At 49.1% G+C, this 27,819-nt stretch overlaps 2 protein-coding genes across 3 annotated transcripts; one reads left to right on the top strand and one right to left on the bottom strand.

Annotated features, from left to right (window-relative positions):
- The first annotated feature begins 1,303 nt into the window (after positions 1 to 1,303).
- Positions 1,304 to 9,620, top strand: RFLNB (refilin B). The gene is made up of 3 exons (XM_042966436.1): positions 1,304 to 1,581; positions 4,347 to 4,456; positions 6,300 to 9,620. The coding sequence occupies exons 1-3, from the start codon at positions 1,366 to 1,368 to the stop codon at positions 6,628 to 6,630; spliced, it is 657 nt and encodes a 218-aa protein (XP_042822370.1). The 5' UTR covers positions 1,304 to 1,365; the 3' UTR covers positions 6,631 to 9,620.
- A 6,259-nt stretch (positions 9,621 to 15,879) lies between these two features.
- CE1H17orf97 (chromosome E1 C17orf97 homolog) lies at positions 15,880 to 19,414 on the bottom strand. Of its 2 annotated transcripts, none has more exons than XM_042967200.1 (2): positions 19,105 to 19,414; positions 15,880 to 16,434 (listed from the first exon to the last, which is right to left on the bottom strand). In XM_042967200.1, exons 1-2 carry the CDS (start codon positions 19,331 to 19,333, stop codon positions 15,971 to 15,973), a joined length of 693 nt encoding a protein of 230 aa, XP_042823134.1. In that variant the 5' UTR covers positions 19,334 to 19,414; the 3' UTR covers positions 15,880 to 15,970. The 2 variants fall into 2 exon arrangements, with proteins under 2 accessions (XP_042823134.1, XP_015390365.2); XM_015534879.2 differs by having other exon boundaries at positions 15,880 to 16,431.
- Between the last annotated feature and the right edge of the window lie 8,405 nt (positions 19,415 to 27,819).

The following is a 27,819-nucleotide window of genomic DNA, read 5'->3' as shown; positions in this document are numbered from 1 at the left end:
CGAGTCAAGCCCCTTTTCTGTTACCTGAAAATGATGAGGTAAGGAGGGTAGGGGGCTGAAGTTTGCCAGCAGACCTCTAACATCTACTCACTTTAGATTCTGACTTTAACAGGTCCCAGGCAGGACAAGTATCCTTTGTTTTTGCTAGGATGCAGACTGGCTGCCATCGTGGGGCATGCACAGAGCTCGCCTCTCCTCCGGCCAGGACACACCTCCGCCCAGAGCTGGCACCTGCCAGCTAGGTCTAGGCACACTGCTTGAGGCTCTGAGCTAAACACCCATCAGAAACTCCCAGGGTAGGGGGACTGGTGGGGGTGCGAGCTTCCAATACGTAACTGATAATCACGGAGGTCTCTGTGAGCAAAAGCACTAGATTTGAGAATAGCTACAGCTGACAGCTATTGAAACGAGTTCGCACTCAGGGCCTCTCTGTCAAGCCAAAGGAGGGAGCAATCCCCCAATCTGGTTTTTAAAAAGGAACTTCCCTGCATGAGAAGCTGTGGCCCCCACCGGAGAGCCCCCGGCCCCCCGGACAGCCCGTGGGCAGCCTGCTGAGCTTGTCCAAGTCCTTCAAGGTTCCGGTTCGCGCCCACTGCAGAATTTCCCTGTCTGGTGTGGTCACAGCCTGTTCAGCAGAGCAGCCAGGCCAGGGGGTGGTGTCTCCCCACCCCCGAATCTCCTGAGGATACTCGGAGTAGGTCCTCTTTCCCTCCGGGGCAGAAATGAGAGCCAGAGACACACTGAGAGCCCGCCCTGCTGAGCCAAGAGGCGGCTGGAGCCATACGAAGAGCATTAACTATTAATAATTTCCAGTTGTTTGCTCGCTGGGTTCGGCCGGCTCCCCAGGCCTCTCTACAGGCCGGGACTCAACTCTGGCTCCCCCGACCGCCAGGACTAGCGCCCGCCGGGCTCTGAGGGGCCAAGGCCAGGGAACAAGGCGCCATCGGGAGCCTGGGGCGAGCAGGCTCCAGCACCTGTAGCGGGGCGCGGGGCCGGTCGGGGCCGGGGCGCCTTTCCTCCCGCTGCGAGGCCCGCCCGGCGCTGCCGGCACGCCCGGATCGGCAGCTGCGGGCGGGCCGGGCTGCGGTGCGGAGCGCCGCGCGGGCGACGCAAGGCGGGAGCGCAGCGGCCCCTGGCGCCGAGGCTCGCAGCTGGGCCAGTGCGGGTCGGGCCCCGCGCGCCGGGCGGGGCGGGGCGGGGCGGAGGGCGGGGCCCGGAGCGCGGCTGCCGGCGAGACCCGGACGGCGCACGGGCAGCCGGCAGGGAGGGCGGCCGGGCGGGCAGCGGCCCCGGCCTGCGTGTGAGCTCCTCGCGCCCCTCGCTCGCCCGCGGCCCCCGGCCCCCGGCCCCGGCGCGCTCACAGCCATGGTGGGCCGGCTGAGCCTGCAGGATGTGCCCGAGCTCGTGGACACGAAGAAGAAGGGCGACGGCGTCCTGGACAGTCCGGACTCGGGGCTGCCCCCCAGCCCCAGCCCCAGCCACTGGGGGCTCGCGGCGGCCGGGGGCGGTGGCAGCGGCGGGGAGCGCGCGCCGGCACCCGGGACGCTGGAGCCCGACGCGGTGGCGACCCCAGCAGCCCCGGTGAGTGGCTCCGCTCCGGCCCCTTCCCTCCCCATCCCACCCGTAGCCGGTTCCCGAGGGGCCATCGGCCAGCCCCGCCGGCCCGCTCGGGGCGCGCTGTCGGCGCCGCCACCCGCCCGTCGGGACGGCGTGGCCATCGCCGGGAGCTCGGGGCGGGAGCGCGGCGAGAGCCTGGCCAGCTGGAGCCGGTGGCTGGAAAATTGTCATCGCCTGGGAGGCGCGGGAGCCCCGGGAGAGGCGCGCCGCCGCCTCCTCTTTTCGGGGTGGCGGCCCCCGGGACTGCGAGTCTACAACTCGGCCACATTCCCGCCCGGGTCCGGCCGGAGAGGGGCCCGGGACACGGAGAAGGAACCCCAGCCTCCTCCGTACTGCGGGCCTGGCACCTCCGCCCCCCGCCCCCACCCGGCTTTGCCCCTACCGGGGTGGGGTGGGGGGCGCCTCCCGAGGGCCTGGCTCCTCCTGGCTGGTCTTGGGGGAGAAGGGTGTGCTTCAGCTCCCTGATTCAGGGAGCAAGGGGGCGGGCAGCCTTTGGGGATCATGTCAGTGGCGTGGAAGACAGCCTTTGAGAAAAGTTACCCCATGAGCTTCTGGCCTCCTGGTGTCCCCTCCCCCACCTTGTCCTGTCACCTAACCCCTGTCTGACTCTAGATGGGTGGGAGGAAACTTTCAAAAAGGAGTTCTTTTCTTTTATTTCAAAATTTGTATTTAAAGAAAAAACACCTAGACTTTTTTGCCTCAGGAATCACTCAGGTGGTGTTTATTGCCTTTCCCTAGAGCTCATGGGAAGCCACATCCTGCCTAGAGCCAAGGCCCAAAGTGGGGCTCTCAGCCCCCCTCCCTTCCCCTTGGGGATGGGTATTTACAGCCTCTCCCCGGTGGGGGGGGGGGGTGGAGTTGTCAGTGGCTCCTGCTGTTCCTTAAAGACCTATGCACTTTCATGGGCGTGGAATTCTTGCCCCACTGACCCTGTCTCAGAGACCTCCGTGTAATCTCTCATTTCCGTTGGAAGGCAGCACTTGCTTCAACTTGGCCTTCAGAACCCTTGCTGTCTGGCACACCCCTGACCTTAGGCAGATACATGCATTGGTGCCTCCGATGCTGCTCCCTCTACCTGGCATGTTTTTTCCTTCGAGCCCATCCCCTCCAACCTCCCCCAACACCCAGCTGCCTTTTTGACCTATCAGAGCTCTGCTGGCCCTTCAAGCTCAACTTGTCACCTCCTCTGGGAAGCCTTCCTGGATGCTTCCCTGAGCCAGGCCAAATCAGTGGCGTGGTCCCCGTTCCCTGGCAGCACCTTGTTCAAGCGTCTGTTGGAACTCCTGCTGCGTGCACCGTCCCCAGCCTGGACCTGGGCCAAGGGGTGTGCTCAGGGAGTGTCTGTTGAGTGGGCAGGGTGAGGCAGCTGAGAAGGCAAGGCAGGGGCAAGAGAACTGAGTGCTTGTGTGGATTCCTGGCTGCAGTGTGAGTGTTAAGAGTTGAACACCTCCACTCCCCGTCATCCTGCGTCCTGCGGCCCTCAGCACTGCCTGAAGGCGCTCCCTGGGTTGAGGAGAGCTGGGGACAGAGTAGGCCTCCCTGCCACCACTTGGGGGCTGTTTCCGCAGCTCTGCAGCAGCCAGTGCCCACACCTTCCCCTGCCCCTCCTCCCCCCGCCCACGGACCTTAGTTCCCAACCACAGCCCCTCCCCCAGCCAAGGCTTCTTAAGCTCTCCACCCGAGTTCAGGAGCTGGACCCTTTGCCCCTCCCTCACCTGCCATGGTCCCCTTTGACTTTGGTGTTTCTACCCTACACCCTCACTTGACACTCTGCCTGGGTAACATGATAACAGTCTTAGAGCCTACCTTCTAAAAATGTCTGCTTCCTTCTCTATCCTGGAAGATGTGGGGGCCGGGCTGCCACCTCCACATCCTGGCCGGAGTGTGGCTCCTACTCTCAAATTAGGCAGAGAAAATGACAGATCGCTTGTAAACCCGGGACTCCAAAAGGCTGCTTCCCGTGAACACTTAACACAGAAGCCCAATTCCAGTCAAATTGGGTGAAAACTAGCCCCTGTGTCTAGGACGGGACTGTCCCCCTTACTCAGGCTACTTGATGAATCAAAGTTCGGGGCTTGGTGCAGGCTAGAAGCCCGTTAACCTCCAGGAATGCCATGCTCTGGTTTCTGAATGGTGGAAGATGGGGTCGAGACCTTTGGGGTGTTCATCTTCCCAGTGAGTTTATGGATCTCTGCATCTTTGTTGGGTGTAAATGTAGCAGTCCCAGAGGCAGAGAAGGCGGCGGGGAAGTTGGAATCTTCCAGTGTGAAAAAATTCCTGGTAGAGTTTAGTTTAGTTTTGTTTTGGCCTTTTCTGAAGTATTGCTGAGACAATGACAGCGTTGGGGGACACGTAATTGAGGGTTCTGGTTAGTGAGGCCCCCGTTCATCAAGGTTTTCTCATCGCCTTGCCGTGCGATGACGCAGCAGCCCCAGGGTCTGACCAAGGTTGTGACACTGAGCTCCTCAGCCTTTCACAAAACCTCAGTGATGGAAAGGGGCATCCCCTTGGTGTGCAGATAAAGTGACAGGGCATGGGATGTGACCCAGATCTCCTGGCTCCCCATGCAGAGCTCTTCCCGTGCTGTGGGGCAGCCCTTCTCCGGCATCGTTGCCAGGAGGAGGACACAGATCACAGTCGGGTCCATCAGCAGGAAGCTCAGAGCCAGGACCTCTGTGGGGGACGCGTCAGACCGGCCTGTGGTCTAACTGCCTTCTCCATCCTCACAGAATCCAGCATCTCTCCCCAGCCCCCTGGCCTTCGCCTGCTCGCCAAGGCTCTGCCCCCTGTCCTTTGGCGAAGGAGTGGAGTTTGACCCCTTACCACCGACAGAAGTAAGGTAAATATAGCAGGCCCTGGTCTGATTGGATTTTGTCACTTTTCATGTTTTGGTCCAGAAAGTAATGCTTGTTATTTAAAAAAAAAATGAGTTAACCACAAAAGCGTGCCAAAGACTTTTCATAGTTTATTGGGTACCATTTCGGATTTATTTGTGTATTCTCACCAATTAAATACATAGACACAGCTCTTAAAATAAGAACGAGATCGTGTTATACATAAAGTCCGCCCCTTGCTTTTTGCACTTTGTGTATCATGACCATCAGATATTTACAATTTTGTAATAAAATAATTCTTCTTTCAGAAGCTGCTCCCCCCACCCCCATTCCCCACCCCTGCCTCAAGGTGCAATAACCTTGTCTCCAATTACAATTTCACTTGCAATCTGAAAGTACCATTCTTCCTTTGGGAATTTATCTCATCCAGGATTACCTGGGGGCAGAGATTCACTGAGAGCCTCTGTTAAAGATCTGTCTTTTCAGAGAAAGGAATTTTACTTTTGGTAGCTGGTGGGTTTTTTGCTGGAGTCTCAGCTCCCTTAATACAAAGGGCCCTTTTATGGGGAACAAAGGCGGCTCACCAGTTTGGAGGTGAGCGGTTCAGTCCTTTATTCCTGGGGAGCTTGTATTTTGAACAAAATGAGGACATGACTTCATGACATTAGCTTCCACCAGCCTCGAACCTACTTGCCTAAGGAGAATACGTGTTTTCATCCTCTCCATTGAAAAGAATGCTAATTCTTACCCCCTGACCGGTGGGTAGTGGGCACTGGTGTGGGTAATGCTGTGTGATGCTCATTCTTATTTCAAGATCTATGAAGCTGCCATAATTACTCAGTAAAATGAACTAATGCTTTGCTTACGTTTAAGAAAAAAAAAAAAAAAAAGAAAAGAAAAAAAGGTAGGTTCCAAGTTAGCAAAGAAGGACTTAAATAAAAAAAAAAGTAGAATATGGATGTTAATTTATTTTATAGAAATCAAGACTGTAATTGGCTTTGATTGATAAGGTCAGATATCGGAGTCTCTGGTTTGAGGGGGTCTCCAAACCGAAGGCCAAGTTTGGACCAAGTACTAGTACTTGGTATCACTGAACTTTCAGAACCAGCATTCAGGATTCCTGGGTTCTGTCCTCCTCTCATTAAAGAACTGATGGTGGGCGTGCCTGGCTGGCTCAGTCGGTAGAGCATAGAGCGTGTGACTCTTGATCTCAGGGTTGTGAGTTCAAGCCCCACGTTGGGCATAAAGCTTACATTAAAAAAAAAGAAAGGAAGGAAGGAATAAAGCAAGCAAGCACGCTGATGGTGACTTCAGGGGACAGAGAATACAAACCGTTCACCCCTAGTAAAGGTAGAATCCACCTCGTTATACCACCAACAGCACTTGCTGCGTGTTAATACTCTGCTCCGTTCTTATTGGGCACCTTTTGCAGAAAGAGGAACCAAGCCTTGGGGAAGTAAGGTGACCAAGCTCTCCTAGCTTAAATTCACCAAAACTCTTGGACTCCAGGGGCTGCGGCCCGCAAAGGGAAATAGTGCGTGCAGGGTAAACTTTGGGATCTTGCACCCCTGCATGTAAACCCCGGCCCCACTCACTACTCACTCCCACTGCGACCTTGACCTCTGCACCTCCGTTTTCTCTTGGTAGTTGGTTCAGTTAAATTAGATCCTGGAAGTGAAGTGCTTAGAACTGTACCACACAGTAAGTGCTTCAGCTCCTTGCTGCTTCTGACCAGAGTAGCCACATCTCAAGGTTTGCACCACACGAGAGGATCAAGGTCACGGTAGGGACCCCTGAGCCCCAAGCTCAAGGGGAACGGCTTCGTGCTGCCTTATATCTCCCTCCCAGGTACACTTCCTCGGTCAAGTACGACTCAGAGAGGCACTTCATTGACGACGTCCACCTGCCCCTGGGCCTGGCAGTGACCTCCTGCAGCCAGACAGTCACCTGCATCCCCAACTGCACGTGGCGCAACTATAAGGCCGAGGTGCGCTTCGAACCCCGCCACAAGCCCACCCGCTTCCTCAGCACCACCATCGTCTACCCCAAGTACCCCAAGACCGTCTACACCACCACTCTGGATTACAACTGCCGCAAGACACTGAGGAGATTCCTGTCCAGCGTGGAGCTCGAAGCCACAGAGCTCCCGGGCAGTGATTGCCTCTCGGACGAGTGCTGACTCAAGCCTGGGTGGGGTTGGACCAGCTCCTCCGTTGCCCTCGAGTGTGGCTCGTGGCTCGTGCCCCAGAGGAGTCTGACCTAGAGATACCTCTAAGCCCAGCCCGGGGAAGGAAAAAAATGTCACGGCCTCGTATTAGAACCGTTGAGAGAATTTGGTTTTTACAAATGGTCAAATTGTTTTCAAAAGGAGTATATTGTTAGTTTGCTGCTGCCCGGTTTCCCCAAAGTCTCAATCTGATGAGAAAACAGGAAGCCAACTGAAGCAAAAGGAAAACGGCCCCAGTTTGAAATAGGGAGGGAGGAGCGAGCTCTTCTTCTATTGGTCAGCTGGCCTGAGGAAGACCGTGGAGAAAGTCTCTGGGACGGAAAAAGTGAGTTTGGAGACATTTCAGCCTGAGGTGTCTTCCCTGAAAGCGGTGCTAATTCAGTGAGCTGTGACATCCATATGGGTTCAATCTGTGGAGAGCCGAGCTTCATGCCATATTTTTTTTCCGTTTCCATTTGTATTTCCTGTTCACCAAAACTCTCGGAATTCTCGAAATCTTTTTCATGATATCAAAAAACCCCAAACCACAATATAAGTTGCCTTGAAAGAAAGAAAGAAAGAAAGAAAGAAAGAAAGAAAGAAAGAAAGAAAGAAAGAAAGAAAGAAAGAAAGAAAGTAAGTTTCACCCTGTTCTCACCTCTTCAGGAGAGTCAGGTCAAACTGGCCAATTTGAGAGCAACGGCTTTGTTCTTATTCCTTCCACCCATTAGTTCCAAGCTTGGGCTCTGGCAAAGTGCCTTGAACCCTTGGCATCTGGTAATGTGTCCATAGGCTTGTGTAACTCTCCTGATATGTATTTTGGGGTTTCCAAATACTTTCCTATTTTTCATAAGGCAAAACATAGCAGAGGGCCCTTTTGAGAGAAATAGCATTTTTAAAGAATGCTTAGGGAAACTACTTTTGGGGATTCCACGAGGGAGTTTTGCTCACGGTGGGAATGGACGGCCACACCTAGGACTTGCCGCTGTCTGGGAGGGGACAGAGGTAGATGTTTCTGGTAATCTGTTTCATCAGGATGGTTGTCCTCTCTCCAGGGATCCTGGGTCAACTGCTTTTCAGACTTTGACTGACGGCATCCATACTGCAGAGAATTCCACCAGTGCCTTAGGTCTAAGCCCAAAAGCAAGAAAATCACTCCATCCCCCCTCCGGGTGAAGGAAGGGTGACTTCAGGATAGGGGTTAATGTCACAAGTCAAACTCCAAAATCCGGGCACTGTCGCGATGGTACATATTTCTCGAAAGTGCTTATTTTAGTGTAAGTGACAATCAGGGCATTAGGTGCGGACGGAAGACACTTCGTGAATTCGGCTGAACTGGCCTCAGAAGCAGAAATGGCCGATGGGCCGGAGGGTGCGGTGGGCCAGGCTGTCTCTGGCTTCGGCTCCCTGCCCACCCTGCCTCCTCCCTGCCCCAGCGTGTACTTCTTCCTGCCTCTCCCTGAGGTTTTTGAGTGAAGAAGGTGGCAGATGGCTTTTGATCTTCCACTTTTGGAAAGAACATTCCACGGATATTTCCTTTGAATACAACCACATTCTCTCATGTGCTCGAGGGTTATAGGGTATCGTAAATCCGGATTCCCGCTGTATCTTTGGGTTTCTGTTGATGGTTTCTGTGTGTCCTGAGAGCGAAATTGACAACTCTGTAAGTACCCTGGAGCCACAGCAGGGACCTTTGTTCTGAGGAGAGCAGGTGTGCTGATAATCACTCTCCTTTAAGGTTATCGGAAGCCTCTCGAGCCAATCTGTCTGGTGTCCTCTTCAGCTTTAACAATGTTTGGTCTGTCGTGCCCCTGTTGGGACGCATCTCTCGGTGGAACCCGTGGTCGGGTCCATGGTCCCGAGTGTGCCGTAGCGAAGTTGAGCCGGAACCCGTAAAGGGGCCCCCTGGGATTCCACACCCCGCTCCGTCATGCAGAGTAACAAGTGCTGTCTGCTTTTGGAAAATTACCTGGCATTTCTTGACAAACACGAATTTTCCTCTCTGATCTCATAATCTTATCATTGAAGACAAGTGGTAAATGTAATTTTTAAGTTATGTTAAGAGAATTCCCAAGGCTTTGCTCTGGCCCCGTGGGGACACTTGAATGAACTCAGAACAGTACTGTGGACAGCATGGCAGGAGAGACATGTGGGAGAACATAGCCTTTGAACACAGCCGCGTTTTGAGATGTCCATACGAGATTTGTTTGTTTTGGGGGTTGGGTTAAGTTCGGGAAAATCATTCCAGGTGTGGAGAGAATCTGAAATGTATCAGTAAAGTAAGTAGAAGGGATCGATTGTGAATGTGTAATACAAATGGAAAAGCAGGTTTTAAGTTATTCACTAGGGAACCAACTGTAGTTCTGTCTCACCTTTTCTTTTTCTTCATACCTGCTTTCTGCAAGTTGCAAGAAAGGAAGCATATGAAGATGTGACGGGACACTTTGGTGAATAAATGACGTTGATCTTTGGTGGATCTGTGTTAGTTTGCAAGGTGGAAGCAATGATTTCTAAAACTTGCTCATTAACACCAAACATTCCTAAGCATATCTGAGAGATACAGTTTACTTCTTAAGTAAAAAGTCTTTGGGGCACCTGGCTGGCTCAGTAGGAAGAGCACGCGACTCTTGATCTCAGGGTCGTGAATTTGAGCCCCACGTTGGGCATGGAGCCTACTTTAAAAAAAAAAAAAAAAAAGTCTTTTTTCTCAGTCTCTTAACTTATAGCTTTCACGTAATAAAGCGGATTTGTATTTTCGGACAAAAGTTGTTTTCTTTTCAAATTCAGACCTGTTAAAAAGAACAATTACCTTTTCATTCAACTCTTTTCCTGTTTCTAACCTTAGGAGATCCAGAAGAGCATTTGACAAAAACTACTTTTTCAATTTATCTTGACATCTGTCCCATTCCATTTTGCTTTGTGACTTCTTCATTTAACAATAAATTATCTTTAAAGAAACAAAACTTAGAGATGCCTCTCTTTTTTTAAAGTAAAATTGTAATGTTTTGGTGAAGAAACGTGAGAAGAACAGCTCCTCAACTTGAGAAATTTTAAGACGTGATTGTGCTCTAATCATATCACATTTCTGTCGGGAGAATGCATTCCCCTAGGCGTACAAGAAGATTTCACAGGGACTCCTCGGCACACGCAGTTTTAAAGAATTTGTTCCCAGATTCAATGTGTACTCTTTCCTGAAACCCATCTGCCCTGCAGCTGTGACTGGGCCGGTCCTTCCTCCCCACCTCCCCTTTCAAATTGCCTCTCTCCCATTTTGCAGAAGAAATACATGTGTTAGTGTAACACATCTTAATTTTATGGTGGGATGTTGCTCTGGGCTGGAAAAACCCATAGGCACTAGACAAAGGGACAGAAACCTCGGTATCGGGGCACCAAAACCCCACTGGAGGGATTCATGTCTGTCATTGTACTACACATAATTTCGTCAAGAACGAAGTATGGTACCAGAAGCAAGATTGGCCTGTGTTGGGAAGTTCTTCCTTCCGAAGTCTCATAAAGTGAGGCAGTTGAAGTGATAACACTATTCATTTAGTACCCACAGTCTCTTCAATCTCAGACTGTTGCCTTCCCTGAAGGAAAGTCCCTGTGGGCAAAGTGTTGATAAGAAGAAAATTGATAAGAAATGTGAAGGCGTATTATTTCATTCAAGTGTCAAATTCACGGCAAGGCTCTGTGCCTTATCTGTTAGTCCTCGAGTTACAACTCAAGTATGTCCCAGGAATGCATGTTATCATTTCTATATTATCATACGTATATATATTTAAAGCCAGTCTCTTTTTTAACAGAAATGAAGTCTAATTTGGCTGGTAGGGATGACAACAAGAGCTGATATTGCCACTTAGGTTATATAGTGTAAATTTCCCATAAAATGAATGAGCTAATAGCAGTTTCAAGGTTTTGTTGGAAAAATATTTAAAGTAAGATTAAAGCTATAATTGTGTACGTGTGTGTGTGTGTGTGTAGAGAGAAGCAAATACATGTTGAAATTAATATTTCACTTTTCCCTCAAAAAGTATCTTTCTGAGAATATCAGATTAAGCTGGTATCTCAAGGGAAAAAGTAGTAGGTGTAATTAACAATATGATAAATCTTTTTTTTTTTTTTTTACTTTAAGTTTGTTATTTTTGAGACAGACAGAGACAGCGTGAGCAGGGGAGGGGCAGAGAGAGAGAGAGAGAGAGCACAGAGCCCAATGTGGGGCTCAAACTCACGAAACTGTGAGATCATGACCTGAGTCAAAACCAAGAGTCAGATGCTTAACCGACTGAGTCACCCAGGCACCCCTAATAATATGGTAAATCTTAGGAAGCCTTTTTGGTATACTTCCCAGAAATGCGAAAAATGAATGACCTTATTGATTAGGTAACAAATCATATTGCAAAAAAAACCGCCTCTTTTCAAAAAATTTTTAATGTTTTATTTATTTTTGAGAGAAAGAGAGAGAGAGAGAGACAGAGTGCAAGCAGGGGAGGGACAGAGAGAGAGGAAGACACAGAATCTGAAGCAGGCTCCAGGCTCTGAGCTGTCAGCACAGAGCCCGACGCGGGGCTCATACACGTGAACCGTGAGACCATGACCTGAGCCGAAGTTAGACACTTAACTGACTGAGCCACCCAGGTGACCCTCAAAATTAAATTCTAATAATTTTGTTTTAGAGTATAATCACTACAAAGTGTTTTGTGCATAACACTACTTCCCAGAATTCTTTCTATGGACCAAAAGGAGGTTCTGTGATCAAATAAGTTTGGGAAGGCGTGCTGGGTGGCTCACTCAGTTAAGCGTCCAACTCTTGGCTTCAGCTCAGGTCATCATCTCACAGTTCACGAGATCGAGTCCCACACTGGGCTCTTGTCAATGCCGACAGCATGGAGCCTGCTTAGGATTCTTTCTCTCTGTCTCTCTCTGCCCCTCTACTGCTCTCTCTCAAAATAAATGAATTAAACATTAAAAAAAAAATAAGTTTGGGAAAATATGTTCATTGCAGGGCTCTTTAGAACACCCACATTAGTGGGGCACCTGGGTGGCTCAGTTGGTTAAGCACCTGACTTCGGCTCAGGTCATGGTTTCACAGTTCATGGGTTTGAGCCCTTCATCAGGCTCTGTGCTGAGAGCTCAGAGCCTGGAGCCTGTTTCGGATTCTGTGCCTCCCTCTCTCTCCGCCCCTCCGCCACTAGCACTCTGTCTCTCTCTGTCTCAAAAATAAATAAATATCAAAACAAAACCGCGAGTGTTTAGAACACCTGCATTAGTCAGCTTTTGCTGCTTACCAGCCACAAAAGCGCAGTGGCACACAGCAGCATTAATTTCTTGTGTAAAAGTTTATAGGCCTGATAGGGCAGTTCTGCCCAAGGTCAGGTGTTGAGTTCAGGTTCATTCCACTTGTCTCTGAAGCAGGCTAGAGAGATTATCTGGGGCACATTCTTCTCATGCAAGAGGTCAAAAGATCCCAGAGGAGCAAGTAGAAACATACAAAACCTCTTAAAGTTTGCACTAGGAACTGCCACCCAGTCACTTCCATGCATGTTCTATTGGCCAAAGCAAGTTGCATGGTCAAACCTAACATCAGTGGGTCAGGGAACCATACTTCCCCCATGAATGTGGGAGGAGTAAATATTTGCTGTGCAATAAACTACCCTAGCCTTTAATATGATAATGTGGATGGAGAATCTTCAATAGGGAAAATCTAGTTTGCAGAATATTCTAAACTCCTTGGACCAGAGGACCCAGGAGCATTTCATGGACCAATGAAGGACTAAAAAACCTAGCACTAATGTTTTTTGAAATGCACTTTAAGAAATGCTGGTATAAACCATGTATGACAATCAGAGTCCAGTCAGCAAGGCCCAAATCATACTAGATATTTCCAGCAGAGGGGATTTCATACAGAGGATTGATCACACAGGTGTCAGCAGGCTAAAAGAACAAAAAGGGGACCCTGCAGTAACCCCAATTATCAGTCACTGTGTGGGGCAGTTCCCACTCGTAGATTGATCGAGAAATAGCACAAATTACCAATGCCATGATTTGCATACAGATCTCACAGGCACCGAAAGTATACTAAGGTAATATTAGGAACAACTTTATGCCAATGAATTTGACAGCTTAGTTAAAAAGGGGAAATTCCTTTGACAAACTTATCTTACCAAATTGGCACAATGAAATAGAAAATCTGAAGAAAAGATACATCAAACTCTCTCTATATATAAACTTCTGTTCTTCAAAGACTCCTTTAAGAAAATAAAAGGTAATCCAGACAAAAAAAGATTTACATCTGACAAAGGACTTATATCCAGAATATACAAAGAGTTCCTACAAGTCAACATTGAAAGATGAACAACCCTGTTAAAAATGGGCGATGGGGGCACTTGGATGGTTCAGTCGGCTGAGCATCCAACTCTTGATTTCAGCTCAGGTCATGATCTCTCGGTTTGTGGGTTCAAGCCCCACGTCGGGCTCTGCACTGGCAGTGTAGAGCCTGCTTGGGATTCTCTCTCTTTCTCTCTCTGCCCTTCCTCTGCTCACACGCTCTCTCTCTCTCTCTCTCTCTCTCTCTCTCTCTCTCAAAAATAAACATTAAAAGTACATACATATTTTTTAAATGGGCAAGGGACTTGAACAGACACTTCACAAAGGCAGATACATGGATGCGAAATGAGCACACGAAAAGGTGTTCAACATCATTAGATGTCAGGGAAATGCCAAATAAAACCACAACGAAATACCAGGAGATAGTTATCCAAGAGAAATGAAAACGTGTCCAAAAAGGAGCACACTCATGACAGTTTTATTCACAAGAGCCATATGAGGTAACTGCAATGTGTCCATTTCACAGTGACTGAAATGTCTGTGGCGTATATTCACAAGATGGAAAACCACTTCGTAATAAAAAGGTCCCAAGTTCCAAGTAGGCACTTTTTTGTTCGGCCCCAAGGCCCCCCAAACACCAGACTCTGAGACCCTGGCTTCACTCCTCCCACATTCCCTCTTGGCTGCACCCCAGGAATTTGTTTTGTGGCTTCTTTGAATTGGCCAGCCACTGAATCCCCATTTCTTTGCGAAGCTCGCCCTTTGATGAGGTGAGCTCTACACCAGCACCAGGCCGGTCTCTCCAACAGCTGCGGAGTTACCCCGGCCCAAAACATCATCGCCAGAACTTTATGGATTGCGTGCTTCCCAGGGGGCGAGGCGCTATGCCAAATGCCCTACGCAATTATCGCATGTGATTCTCATGGCACCGAGGTAGGTATCTGCGTCCCTCTTTCCAGATACGGTGACTCGTGCTTGGAGAGGCCATTCCGTGTGCCCGAGGTGACACAGCCCGCACATATAGTGGGAAAGAGAAATTCAGCTCTGACGTCAGAACTCATCATTTCCACCACTATGCCAGACTGTCTCATAGCAGAAAGGTGACCACAGGCCATCCCCACTCTCGCCACCCACGGAAAGAAAGCTCTAATGCAAAGCGACCAAGACATCCTGAGGCCACAGACTCTTCCGTGCGCCGCACTCCCTCAGGCACACTGTGGCTGACCCGAAGACCACGGGAGGTGCAGCCCAGCTTTCCACCCTCTGCTGTCTTCACCTTGAGCACTGGGGTGTCAGGCAAGGTCCTGTGGCTGAGCATTAACACACGTCCCCTGTCCTCCTCCCCTTGGGGCCGCGCCAAAGCCCACGTTCCCTTCACGTGATTCCATGGTTGCCCTTCAACCTGGATGGCCACGCAGAGAGGGCCATTGCTGTCTGCTCGAGGGCCCCTGCCAGGGGGGCTCTCCAGGGGAGGACAGGCCTCTTCCAAACGTGAAAACTCTGTAAGCAGCCGTTTAAGGCAGGAAGAAGGCTGCTCGGTCAGCTGGGGCTAACAGGGACCAAGATGACCACTTGTGCTTAACTTTCAAAAAGGCATTGTGATGTTTTGTATTGGCTTTCAACTTTTCCTGAGTACACTGTAGATCTTTAATTCCTCAGAAGACAGGGACCTGATCTTAGACCTCCGCTCTGACCCTCTTGGGACCTACACTATGCTGCATAGAAACTACCCTATCCCTTGGACCCCTCGCGAGGGCTGCATCTTTGTGCCTGAGGGTGATCCCCGTGCCCCCAACGGAAGTAGGCCTCAAGGCCCACATGTTTGGCAGGCTGGAAATGACAGGAAATTAACCGCCCCCCCCCCCCCAGCACCACACCTCAGCCAATGCCTGTGGGCAGTATAACAGCCCAGCGACCTCACTCTCCGGCTGGATAAGCTCCCGTTACCCAGTATGGAAACTGGTTTAACAGTGTCCCTGGACTGATGGTCTTTCCCTCCTGTGCCTTCTCTACTGACCTTTCCTTTACCCCCCAAATAATCTAGTTGCATTTGGGTCTTTGTCTCGGGGTCTGCTTCTGGAAAACCCAAACTAACCCAACACATGGCCCTCGCTCAATAAATACTCGTGCGAGGGAAGGATATTAATTTAGGACGAGTAGCATAGTAAGGTCTTTTTAATCCTCCAGAACTTTGCTTAAAATCCCATTTTAAGGGATTAGAGGACAATATATATATATTTTTTAAGCGAGGTAAACTTGGTATATAACATTACGGCGTTCCAGGTGTACATTATAATTCAGTATTTGCCCACACTACAAAGTGATCACCACCACAAGTGTGCTTACCATCCATCACTGAGCAGTTGGGCCCCTTGACCCATTTCCCCCGTGCCCCCACCCCTTCCCCTCTGGCAACCAGCAATTTGCTCTCTGGGAGGACCATATTTAGAAGAGAAGCAATATTCCTTTTGAGACTTCTCATAATTATCTCCCAGGGTTGGAGTTCTGGAACTCAGTTATTTTGACAACCACATCAGGGCAGGGAGTGTGTGTAATTAAAAAAAAAAAAAAAAAAAAAAGGCTCCAGGATATTTGAGGCACTTTTCTCGGGCCCAGAGAAGCATGCTGTGTTTTACCCGTTAAATTAGCTTAAGATTTAGAACTGAGATCATCTACACACTTTCTCTTTCTGAGGGGAAGATGACAGACATCTGCGACGAGAAATTAAGTAAGAAAGAGATGCCAACTTGTCTGAGAAAGAAACAAAAAATCCTGAAGCAGCTCTGTCCATTACACTGCGGAGGTTAAGGGACTGCGGTTCCCCCGGGCGATTCGGACGCCCGGGTGGAAGGAGAGAGGCCCACCCGCCCGACACAGCAGACATCCGCTTCCTTCCGATGGAGGTCCGATTTCTTTTTATTATTCTTTTCTAACGGGTAAACCTGTGGGGAGGACAACTCGCAAGCCGGTCGGTGTCGGGGGTGGATGGTCACTCTGGCAGAGCCAGGTCAGAATGTGTGACGGTGCCTCGGAAGAAGGGATCGGGGTGGTGGGCTTTCCTGCCGTCGGGGCCACGGTCTGTCTCCGGGAGGTAGGGTCGGCTCTCCGGGTCCTCCTCGGCGCACGGGTCAGGGTGGAGGCCCTTCAGGGCCAAGAGCCGGTACCGCTTCCTCCGGTTCAGTTTATATACGCGAATCCTTTCCTTCTCTGCCTCCGGGTCGGCGAGAATTCCATCCCAACGCAGGCTTTCGTTGACCTGCTTGGCGAGGTGCTCTTCTATTTCAGCAACAGAGCCGAGACTTCGAGTGGAGGAGTAAGGGGGCGTGGGCTTGCTTTCAGCTTTGTCCTGCTTGCGCTCTGGCCTCGGGCCGGGATCTTTGCGGGGCCTTAAGATGTCGTGGAAGGATGAGGACAGCTGCTGATTCTTCAGGCCTCGACCCTGATGTTTATCTGCTGAGCAGATGAAAGGTGTTAGCGATTGTCAGCCTGCTGCCTGCCCTCCGCCTGCTCAGTTGCGATGCCCGAGTCACCAAAGATGTGAGGGGGTGGAGGCCCCTGGGGACCTAGAGCTCAGCTAGCCAAGCCCACCAACCTGTACACACGCACTGGCTCTATGCTTTCCGTCAGGTCATTTTGCGGGGAGGAGGAACCATTTATTGAGCACATACTGTAGGCCAGGTCCTCTGGATAAAGTCTATCAGCCCTATTTTCCAGCTGAGGAAACTGAGACTCCAGAAGTCTTAACGGGGGCACCCGGGTGGCTCAGTCCGTTAAGCGTCCGACCCTTGATTTGGCTCTGGTCATGATCTCATGGTTTGTGAGTTCGAGCCCTGTGCTGAGGGCACGGAGCCTGCTCAGGATTCTCTCTCTCCCTCTCTCTCTGCCCCTCCCATACTCGTGCTCTTTCTCTAAATAAATAAATAAATAAATAAATAAATACTTAAGAAAAAAAAGTCTAACTCAAGCAACGTCACATAGTGAGTGGCAGGACCAGGATTTGAACACAGGCCTGACTCCCAGTGCCCTGTTCTTTCCACCGTGCTCCACATGCACACCGAGGTACCTTCCGCTTCCAGGAGTCTCTCCCCCTAGTGCAGACTTCTTCATGATGGGAGAAATGGAGAACAACAGAGACGCTCCCTACATCTGATTGTGGAAAGCAATATTATGCCAAGCCGGAAAAGACTTCTGCTTCGTGGCTTGTACTGATATTTCTTATATTAATAGCATTTCTGAATTGTAGAATACTCATATAAAATACTATAAGTTACGGCTCTTTCATCAGCTCATCCTTCTACTTTTGGGGAGACAGAAATCCCTCCCAAAACAAGAGAAAATAAGAAAAAAAAAATCCCGTCTGAGCATTTCTGTATCTTCCTACTCCTCAAAAACAACTCGGTGTCCCCTGCTGACGGTATGAGTTACATGCCATTACAACGTCTCGAGTCAGAAGCTAAGCCAAAAAGACAAGAAGTTTCCCAGTTTGGTTTTGGAGATACACATGGGGCTTTTGGACCTAAACTCCAGAACTTCTTTCTTACCTTTCTGTGAAGATTCCACCCGCAGGAGCCATTATAATCTTCCCGTGGCTCCCTCCCCCAAATACAAGGACGACATGGGGAAGGCTGCTGCTCCTTCTGCCCCCAGCTTGCCAGGGGGTACCAGCTCTGCAGGCCAACGGGCCAGGGCCCAGGAACTTGAACCAGGGACTAACCATGCTGCAGGTCAGGGCTGCTGTGCCAGGATCAAGGACGGTCCCCAGAGGGGGACCACACAAGTGACAAAGGCAGGTGCATTCCATGTCACGGTTGCACTCTCCATAAAGTGGGTGCTCAGTGCCTCTGTTGAGAGATCGGGGGGGATGGGCGGTTCTGGGAGAGGAAATTTGTGAGATACAGGTAGCCCGTGGGATTGTGGCATGTGTTGCTGTGTGTATGTATGTGAGGTGTCCATAAAGCTGGAGAACCTGAGGGCGTAGGGTCACATGCGTGCAGGAAGTGTCTGGGGTGGGGTGGGGTTTATGAATGTGTGTGTGTAGCAGAGGACCCATGTGTATGTGTAGACTGGGAAAGGCTGTGCCTGATGGGGTATCTGTACTTGAGTTTTATTTGGTGGTTATACTGATATAAGGGGGTTGTTGTTGAGGGTGTTGGGGAGTATAAGAGTATGTAGCAGTGAGCAGTGACTAGTGTGATGGTGTGTGTGTGGCTGATGGCTGGCCCTGGCAAAGGGGGGGGGGACGGAAGACAGTCTGTGCAGTAAAGATAGTTTATATGCATTTACAGGATGTCTAACATCTAGGGCAGGTGTCCCGGGCACGAGACAGAAGGCAAAAGCCTGCGTTTCTGAGCATGTTGGTCACTAGTGTCTTAGTATTTTAGGATTGGGGAAAGTGTGTGTGTGTGTGTGTGTGTGTGTGTGTGAAGATGAGGGGATCTCTGCAGGAGGGCTTGAAATTTCTGTGGGCAAGGCGGGGATATTTAAGATTCTGAGTTCCAGCTGAGGGATTAGGAAATTGAGAGGGTGTCCGTGCAAAGCTGAGTTGCTGTGGAGCTGGGACGCTCTGTGGGAATAATGCTGCTATGTGGGGGATCTCTGTGGGGTAGAGGGTCTCCAAGGCTGTAGAGAATTCTCCATGCAGGATTTGGGGTCTCTGTGGACACCTATGGTTTTTATGGGTGGGGCTGGAACATCACTGTGTTGCGTTAAGTGGGAGGACCTCTGTTTGGGACTGGCGAGTTTCTGTTTCTGGTCTGAAGTGGTCCTGCAAGTAGATGAGGGATCTCTGGGAGGAGTGGGGAGAGGTGACCTTGGAGAAGAAACCCTGGCATGGGAGGGGCGCCTGGGTGGCTCAGTCGGTGAAGTGTCTGACTTCGGTTCAGGTCATGATCTCCGAGGTTGGAGGTTGGTGGATTCGAGCCCCACATCAGGCTCTGTGCTGTCAGCTCAGAGCCTGGAACCTGCTTCAGATTCTGTGTCTCCTCTCTCTGCCCCTCCTCCGCTCATGCTCTGTCTCATTCTTTCAAAAATAAATACATGTAAATTAAAACATTTTAAAAAAAGAAAAGAAGAAAGAAACTCTGGCACGGGAGCTGAGGCTGCCGCGCTAGCTGCGCCTCTTACCGTCCCCCTTGCCCGACCCTTTCGTCTTCTTCTTCTTCCTTTTCTTCTTCACCTTCTGTTTGCTCAGTTCTAAGGTGTTGCCTGCTATGGGGGGCAGTTTGGCCCTCTGCGAGCTCGCAGTGTCACCCTCTCGCTCCTCCTCCTCCTCCTCCTCCTCCTCCTCTTCCTCGTCGTCGTCCTCCCCCTCTTCGCCGTACCCGGAAGCCCCGGTCCCACCGCGGCAGTCCATCCGCCCTCCCGGCCGCCACCGGCGCCTGGGGCAGCCCAAGACCCGCGGCCGAGCCCGCGGCCGCAGGAGCTAAGCGCCAGCCCAGGGCCACGCGTCTCCATGGCAACCGCCGCACATCGCGCGTGCGCAAGCAGGAAGCTGCCGCCCAGGGGCCGCCCGTGGGAGTAGGCGTGCGCATGCGCCTTTCAGTCTGTGTGAGACCTTGGCCCCGTCCGCGGTGAGTCCGGGAAGAGGAGAGAGATTCTAAAGCTTGGGCTGAAGCACACGTTCACTTCTGTGCCTTTTAAAATGCTGTTGGTTGTCTACTAAATTTTTATCTCCCAGCTTCCAGTCTCGGTACGTCCCCCCGGGCCTTGCAAGCCCAACGCGTCTCAAACAAACCTGTTTCCCCATGGTTCTCCTGGAACAGAGCAGCTGGACGGGCAGAAACCTTCCCCGACATTCTCCCTGTGCCCTTACCTAGGCTGGACTCACGGTCATGCTTGGCACTTGAACTTCTGGACCTCCCACCTAAATGGTCTCTCTGCATCCAAACCCTCCTCACAAATTCTTTATCCGCAACCTGCTATAATGAACTCTTCAAAACAATTGGCTAAATTTCACTCTCTTGCTTAAAACCCTCCAGTGGGCCCCCCATCACAATACCTAGCAAGACTGAACTTTAGGGGTGCCCGGGTGGCTCGGTCGGTTGAGCGACTGCCTTCGACTCAGGTCGTGATCTCATAGTTCCTGAGTTCGAGCCCCGCATCAGGCTCTCTTGGCTCCCTGCTGTCAGCACAGGGATCCTCTGTCCCCTGCCTATGTCTGCTCCGCCCTCGCTCGCTCGCTCTCTCTCTCTCTCAAAAAATGACTGAACTTTAGTGTGGCTTACGAGGCCTGGTGTGATCTGCTTTTCTTGCCGAGCTTATCCACCATAGATTGTTTTCCAAAAATGAGTGCGAGAGTATCTCTCATCCTCCTGTGCTCTTCTAGCCTCCTACCACTTCCACATCAAGAGACAGAGTCTAAGTCCATGCCTCTTCAATGTGGGTGGGTTGGTTGACTCACTTGTAACCCATGGAATGGGAGGAAAGTGCGGCTGTGGCTTCTTGGCCAGGTAGTGCAAAGTAATCAGCAGCATCCATGTTAGCCTTGGAGACCTCAGCCCCCTGGAAGGAAGTCTGATACCTTGAGGCTGCCATGCTGGGAAGAAACCCAAACTAGACCACATGGAGAGACGGTAAAACTATGTGAAGGAAGAGAGAGAGGCCCCAGCTGCTCCAGTCCCCCTTTTCCACATCCAGCCGTAGTCTCACTGCAACAGCAGACCGCCTCCCAACCCCCAGCCCAGGCCAGCCCCACGAAGCCAAGCCCATCCTGACGTCCTGACCCAAAGAAGTTGTAAGAGACAAAACGATTGTAATTGTCGACAAAACTAAGTTTTGGGGTAATAAGATATGCACCAATAGGTAACCGGCACATCAGTTTTTTATTTTAGCCATTCTAGTGATCAGGTTTTGGGGTGATGGTGGGGGTGGTGTCGTTCGGAGCTGACGACCCAGGAAGAATTCTTGAAGACGTCTTTGGTGAAAAAAGGTGATTTTAGTAAAGCACGGGGACAGGACCCGTGGGCAGAAAGAGCTGCGCTGGTGTCGTGTAGAGTGACTGCTTATATACTATGGAATTGGGGGAGGTAAAGACAAAAGGGAGGCCTCCAGAGGGACTTTGATACACTAAAGAGGACGCCTAAGATGCCTGAGGCCTTGCTGTTGTCTAGCTAAGGTTGTTTTCCCTCTAGTAAGACATTAACGTTAGGACGGTCAGGGCGTTCCTGGAGAAGTGTTCTACTCTGTATTTGCCTCAAGTGTTTGTCAATGGGCGGCAGGTTATAAGGAAACTTAATTTTACCTGCCATTTCCTTCTTGCCTTTGTTCCCACATCACTATGGAAGGGGGATGTTGGGGCTCCAGGAATCTGAGTCTACAGGTTTCTGGAGATGAGGCTACTGATAAGATTGCCTTTTTCTTGTAATTTACTGCGATATTTGTAAACTGATGGAGACTCATGTCCTGCGTGACTGTGATCTGTTTCCTTTCCTTTCCTTTGTCCTTGGGCAGCCGGGGTGCCTGAGGAATATCACGCACCTCCCACCTGGGGGGAGGGAGGTGCTAGCTTGTGCTTTGCCCTCAGCTTGCCTTATGGTCCCTCATCACTAGTGTGTATGAAGTTGTATTTCTCTGTGGTTGTAAATGCCATTTCCCTCAGAAGTAATTTTTTATTTTTTAAATGTTTTTCTTTATTTGGGGAGAGAGAGCGTGAGCAGGGGAGGGGCAGAGAGAGAGAGAGAGAGAGGGAGACAGAGAGTCTCAAGCGGGCTACGTGCTGTCAACACAGAGCCCGACTTGGGGCTGGAACTCATAAACTGTGAGATCGTGACCTGAGCTGAAATCAAGAATTGGATGCTTAACTGACTGAGCCACCCAGGAGCCCCAGTGAGCACTTTTTAAACTGCTTATTGGCCATTTGTGTATCTTACTTTGTGAAAGTGTTTGTTGAAGTCTTTTCCCATTTTGTAATTGGAATGTTTATATGTTTAGTGTCGATATGTAAGAGTTCTTTACATGTCTTGGCTATAAATCCTTTCTCAGTTTTATGGCTGCAAAGACATTTTTCCAGGTCTGCAGCTTGTCAGTTATTTTCTTGTGTCTTTTGATAAGCAGACATTATGGGGCACCTGCGTGGCTCAATGGGTTAAGTGTCCAACTTTGGATCAGGTCATGATCTCACACTTCGTGAATTTGAGCACCACATCAGGCTTTCTGCTGTCAGTGTGGCACCTCCTTGGGATCCTCTGTCCCCCTCTCTCTGGCCCTCCCTGGCGTGTGCTCTCTCTCTCTCTCTCAAAAATAAATAAACATTAAAAAAAAAAAAAGAAAGCAGACATTTAAAATGCTGATGAAGCCATTTTATCAGTTTTTTTTTTCTTTTAATATCCTCCCCAAGGAGTCTTTCCTTGCTCTTACTCCTTTTTTTTTTTTTTATTTTCCTTACTCCTAATCACAAAGATAGTCTTCTGTTTTCTTCAAGAAGCTTTATGGTTCCCTGGTTCATTATTTTTCCAAATGGATTTCCAATATTTTCAGCAATTTTCTTTTCTTTTTTTTTTTTTCCCCCAGCAATTTTCATTGAAGAGACACTTCTCTCCCCATTGACTTGACTTGGCATTTTTTTTTTTTTAAATATCAACTAACGTATATGTCTGAATCCATTTCTGGACTCTATTCTGTTCCATCAATCTATTTGTCTCTCCTCCCACTGATACCGCATTGTCCTGGTTATTGTACGCTTTACAGTAAATGTCGATGTCAGGTCATGTATGTTTTCCAGCTCTGTTCATTTTCAAGATTGTTTTGACTATTCCAGACCTTTTGCTTTTCCATATACATTTTTAAATCATCTTGTCTATTTCCGTAAAACAGCCTGCTGGGATTTTGATGGGGATTGCATCACATCTATCAGGTTTGGCATGGCACTCTTTTACTCAGTAATGACAGTCATTAGTACTGATCCACACACAGGCATGTGTGGACACATTACTCCTCTGTAAAGGACTGTTCTGTAGGTATGTCCTTAATCCTCTCAGACACTGGCAAGCTCCCTAATGTGTCCAGCACAACTCTATATACCGAGTGCTTGGAATCTGCCTTTTGCCTGTCTGCTTTTGTCCCTAGGAGTTAAGTGAAATGTAAATGACAGAGATCCTTTGTGCAAATGATCACCTGCCAATAGAGACGTCAGGGTTGGCTTTCCAGGTACTCTGCCCTATTCCCCCTGGTGCTTGTAGACAGGTGCTTGGAAAGGCTGGCTTCTCTTCCTTTCCAAGAAAGGCTGGCGTGTCTTCCTCTCAGCTGGTCCTCCGTGCCTGGATGTTCATCTGGCAGGAGGCAGCTTGACCATTTTGATTCCTGATCTTAGTGAAGGTTGCATAGAGGTTATGTTGAGCCAGCCAGTCAGCTTTGAAAGAGAAAATTCACATCCAGGAAAGGAACATACTGTTGAATGATCATAAAAAGCTCTTGCAAGTAGAGATTGGGGAAGTATATCCCAGTTCGACTGATGAGGAATCAGAGATGCAAAGTGACTTGCTCCATCTCTCTCTGTTAATTAGCTACCGTGTTGGGCCTGAAATTGTAACTGAACTAATGTGAGTTCCCTCCTTGGTGAGTTACAGGTAGAGACTACACCAGCTCGAGGTGTCAGAGAAAGGAAACTTTGTTGGCAGCAAATGGGGAGATCAGGGGAGTAAGTTCCAAAAATGTAACTTGGGAAGCTGTGACTTTCCAAGCACGAGTATGTGGGTTTCTTTTGTTTAGGGTAGGATGAATATTCAGAAAGAGGAGTTGTGTCATTGTAGGTAGAGGTGGGCATAAGGTCAGGGAAAAGTGCCTATGCACGCATTGTGTGTGATGTTAATGAAGTTCAGCTCCTTCTTGGGTGGATATTTTAGAATTACAATGAGGTAGAGACAACCGTTGGTTACTCCAGGGCCCATCTGCACAGTGTGGTTGAGCTCAGACTAGTCTGGGTGGTCAGGGCTGTCCTTTCAGTTTTTATCATGGGATGCTATGCCCGTGGGATTTTTTGCCTGAGTTAAAAGACAAGCTGGAAACTGAGTGCCTGGTTCAATCAGTACAGCATGTGACTCTTGATCTTGGGGTCTTGGGTTTGAGCCCCATGTTGGAGCTAGAGTTTACTTAAAGAAAAATAGGCTGGAAAGAAGACTTAAGGAAATGTGGGACAAAGGTGAGTGGGTACATGCAAGGGTCAGGTCTTGGGGTCTTGCTGGTGACAAAATCCACATTCCTAGTTCTATATCTCTTGCAGGAGATCAGTTGATTTTACAATGATGGTCACTGACCAACAGAAGAGGATGATAGTATTTTCATTACTTGTTTCAGCTTCCTTGTTTATACTTTCTTCTTGTGGTCTCAGTAGCTGGTATTGTTTTGAGCAGGTAAGAGCTGAGCTTCCTTTACAAGGGTCAAGTTTTCCCTTTGGCCAGCCCTGATGTGGGCATGCCTTGGAGAGCTTGGGACTTTATCCCTTCCTGCTACCTGCTTAGCCGGGTCCCTCCAGCTGGCTGGGCTGATGGTTCCCACTCTCTGCTCTGCCCTGCCCAGCCCACTTTCTCCATGCTGTTAGTTTTTTTCCCCCAAGGCCACTAGGCAGTTTCTACTCTTCAGCCGCACCGGCCTTAGACTTGGGCAAGTGGAGACCCTGCCCTGGGTCTTGTACTTCACAGGACCCTGTTCTGACTCTCCTCCAGCTGTCTCCCTAAAGGGCAGGAAGTCTGTGGAATTAAGTGGTCCTGCTAACCTCGTCCCTCTCCCCCGTCCTTTTTTTTTTTTTTTTTTTTAAGTTTATTTATTTTGAAAGAGAGCACGCATGTAAGGGAGGGGGAGAGAGAGAATCCAAAGCAGGCTCTGTACTGTCAACACAGAGCCTGATGCGGGGCTCCAACCCACGAACCGTGAGATCATGACCCGAGTCAAAACCAAGAGTCAGATGCTTAGCCAACTAAGCCATCCAGGTGCCCTCCCCCACCCTTTTAGCCCATCATCTGAGTCCCTGGCACCTTGGACTTTATTGCCTAAATGGCCCCAGCCCATGTGTAGGGGCTATCTGGGCCTCTTCCCTAGCCCTATCCTCCCAAGTAGCTCTAGGCCAAGGGCAGCATAGATGGAAACTCCTAAGCTGACTGAGGTGTCCAGACCTATGCATTCAAGGACCTTGTCAGTGCAGGATGGAGCCGGGAATGGTAAGAAGAGTGGGCAGACCACGGGCTGGGTGCAGAACCCCAAAGGCCCTGAGATTTTAAATTTAAATCTAGCTTTCCAGATTGTTATGAAGGTAAGAAATAGTGCATATTTTATTTAACAGTATGTTCATTTAATTTATAACTTTCAATATTTAGACATATGGTATGTGGGCCTCCATTTCCACTCTTGCCCCGGGCTTTACAACTGTTGAGAGCAGGTCTGCTCTTTTCTTTCCTCCTTTTATAACCCACTCTGACCGCTTCCTGATATTCACTTGTTAAATAACAAAAATTCAACTGAATAAATGTGAAGAACTAATTGGTTTTATTAATCTACTTGTGAATTGGACAGCATCCCATTTAGTAAGTAGAGAGATGTCTACTGAGCTGAGCTAAAGAAAAGAAAAGTTTTTAAATGCAGAGGGAGGGGAAAAAGGAGAAAGAGGAAGAGAAGGGAAGGAAGGAAGGAGGGAGAGAGGGAGGGAAGGAAGGAAGGAAGAAAATTATTAGCAAGAAACGCATTGTTTAGGCAAGATTGCCCTCCTAAGGCGGGAGGAAGGGGTCTATCAGTATATTTCCTAGTATTGACCAGGAAATTCCATGTGGCCTGGTTAAAAGCTACATTCCTGGGGGGTTGAAACTGCAGTTAGGTTAGGTATTAAGTCTTGGTTAGCTGACTTGGCCTAAGTGACACCATTTTGGACCTGTGGTTTTCTTTTTTACACGCTTCGTACCTCATGTTATCTAAAAAAAAAAAAAAAAAAAAAAAAAAAAAAAAAAAAAAAAAAAAATAGAGGAAAAACCCTACAACCAGTTATATAAATTGCACTGTATCCATATGGTGGAGTCCCTGGGAGCTTCTGAAGAATGAGGCAGTTTGATTTAGGCTGATTCGGGACAGAGGCCAAGAGAGTGCTCATGGAGAAGTGCAGAGCAGCATAAATGGTTTGCTAACACCTGTTACCCCCGCCCTCACTTCCCTTCAGCCCCACTGAGCTCCTTGCTGCTTCTTCAACATGCTGAGACCTCTCAGCTCAGGTCTTTACACATGCTGCCCCCTGAACATTCTTGCTCTAGATGTCCTGCCTTTATTCCAAAGGGTACCAGAATAAGCCACCCGCAGATAGATCTCTTTAGAATATGGTTTATTTTGAGCTAAAGGCCATTGAGAACTAGCAGACAGAGGAAAAGCCCTAAAAAGCTCTTGTAAAGGAAATTGACATTTATAAAAGAAATTTACATTTGTAGAGAGGTCTCTCTCTCCCATTCCAGAAGTGAACTCTTGATTCAGAGAAGTCACTGGCTGAAATAGACATAACAGACCTTACTAGGCAACCCTTGCTTACCATACTTCTGCTGGTCACCTTCCCATACTCCCTCCCACACGGAAGCCCCAAATCCCCTTTCCTTTGTTTAGCCTCAGATGGTATATAAGTCTCAAGCACCTGGACCCTCCTGAGTCACATTATTTCTATGTAAACTCTGGTGTGCACCTAATTAAAACTTTTATTCTCTTGTTAACCTGTCTTCTATCAGTTTTTAATTCACAGGTCCTAGCTACCAAATCTTGGAGGATAGAAAGAAAAAGATGTTTCGTCCTCTACAATTCAAATATTGCCTTATCAGGAAAGCCTTTCCTGACTGCTGTCCCTGAGGGTCCTTTATTTTCTTTCAGAGCACTTACTGCCCTTTGACATATACATCTAGTTGTTCATGTGTGCCTCCTGTGTCTGTCTCTGCTAGAATATGAGCTGGGAGCTTTGTTTTGTTCACTGCTGGACCTCCAAAACCTGAAACAGTGCTTTACATACAACAAGCACTCAGTAAATACTTATCAGGGGGCCTTGGCTGGCTCAGTTGGTGAAGTGTACGACTCCCATCTTGGGGTTGTGGGTTCAAACCCCACATTGGGTGTAGAGATCAGTAAAAATAAATAAACTTAAAAAAATAGGGGCACCTGGGTGGCTCAGTTGGTTGAGTGTCTAACTCTTGATTTTGCCTCGGGTCACGATCTCACAGTTCCAAGGTTGAGCCCCAAGTCGGGCGCTGTGCCGACAGCATGGAGCCTGCTTGGGATTCTCTCTCTCCCTCTCCCTCTCTGCTTTTCCTCCTACTGGTGTGCATGCACACTCTCTATCTCTCAAAATAAATAAATAAACTTAAAAAAAAAAACAGGTAAAGTGGTTGTCTCTTCGAAAGGGGGGAAAAGACAGTTTCACCTTATTTTGTGATGCTTGACTTTGTGGCCACATGCATATAATACTTATTTTTCAAATGATTTCTTTTTTTAATTTGAGAGGTGGGGAAGAGGGGCAGAGGGGGAGAGAGAAAGAGAGAGAGAGAATCTTAAGCAGGCTCTACACTCAGCATGGAGCTGGACTCTGGGCTTGATCTCATGACCCTGGGATCATGATCTGAGCCGAAATCAAGGGTCCGATGCTCAACCAACTGAGCCACCCAGGTGCCCCTCAAATGACTTTTTTAAAGTTCCATAAATTCATCAATAGGAGTAAGAACTAAGAACTTGAAAAATGTGGTTGAGTCCCATGATGGGACTGATTTTATTTTACGGGAATGAAAAACAAGCAAACAATGGTCAAAGGTGACCACATGGATGGATGTCTGAAATGCTGAACAAAAACATTGCAAAAGAACACAGAGAAGCAACTTTGTAGAAACAGAAAGCAGA

This window comes from Panthera tigris, chromosome E1 (assembly GCF_018350195.1).
Source record: "Panthera tigris isolate Pti1 chromosome E1, P.tigris_Pti1_mat1.1, whole genome shotgun sequence".
Lineage (NCBI taxonomy): Eukaryota > Metazoa > Chordata > Mammalia > Carnivora > Felidae > Panthera > Panthera tigris.
The sequence above is the reverse complement of the archived record's forward strand: the minus strand, read 5'-3'. Positions and strand labels throughout refer to the sequence as shown.

Bases quoted from the DNA above. Each gene is read 5' to 3' on its own strand.
- RFLNB (XM_042966436.1), top strand. From the start codon at position 1,366: ATGGTGGGCCGGCTGAGCCTGCAGGATGTGCCCGAGCTCGTGGACACG. The intron at 1,582-4,346 runs GTGAGTGGCTCC...CCATCCTCACAG, and splicing joins TGGCGACCCCAGCAGCCCCG to AATCCAGCATCTCTCCCCAG. The intron at 4,457-6,299 runs GTAAATATAGCA...TCTCCCTCCCAG, and splicing joins TTACCACCGACAGAAGTAAG to GTACACTTCCTCGGTCAAGT.
- CE1H17orf97 (XM_042967200.1), bottom strand. From the start codon at position 19,333: ATGGACTGCCGCGGTGGGACCGGGGCTTCCGGGTACGGCGAAGAGGGG. The intron at 16,435-19,104 runs GTAAGAGGCGCA...TCATCTGCTCAG, and splicing joins AGGGTCGGGCAAGGGGGACG to CAGATAAACATCAGGGTCGA.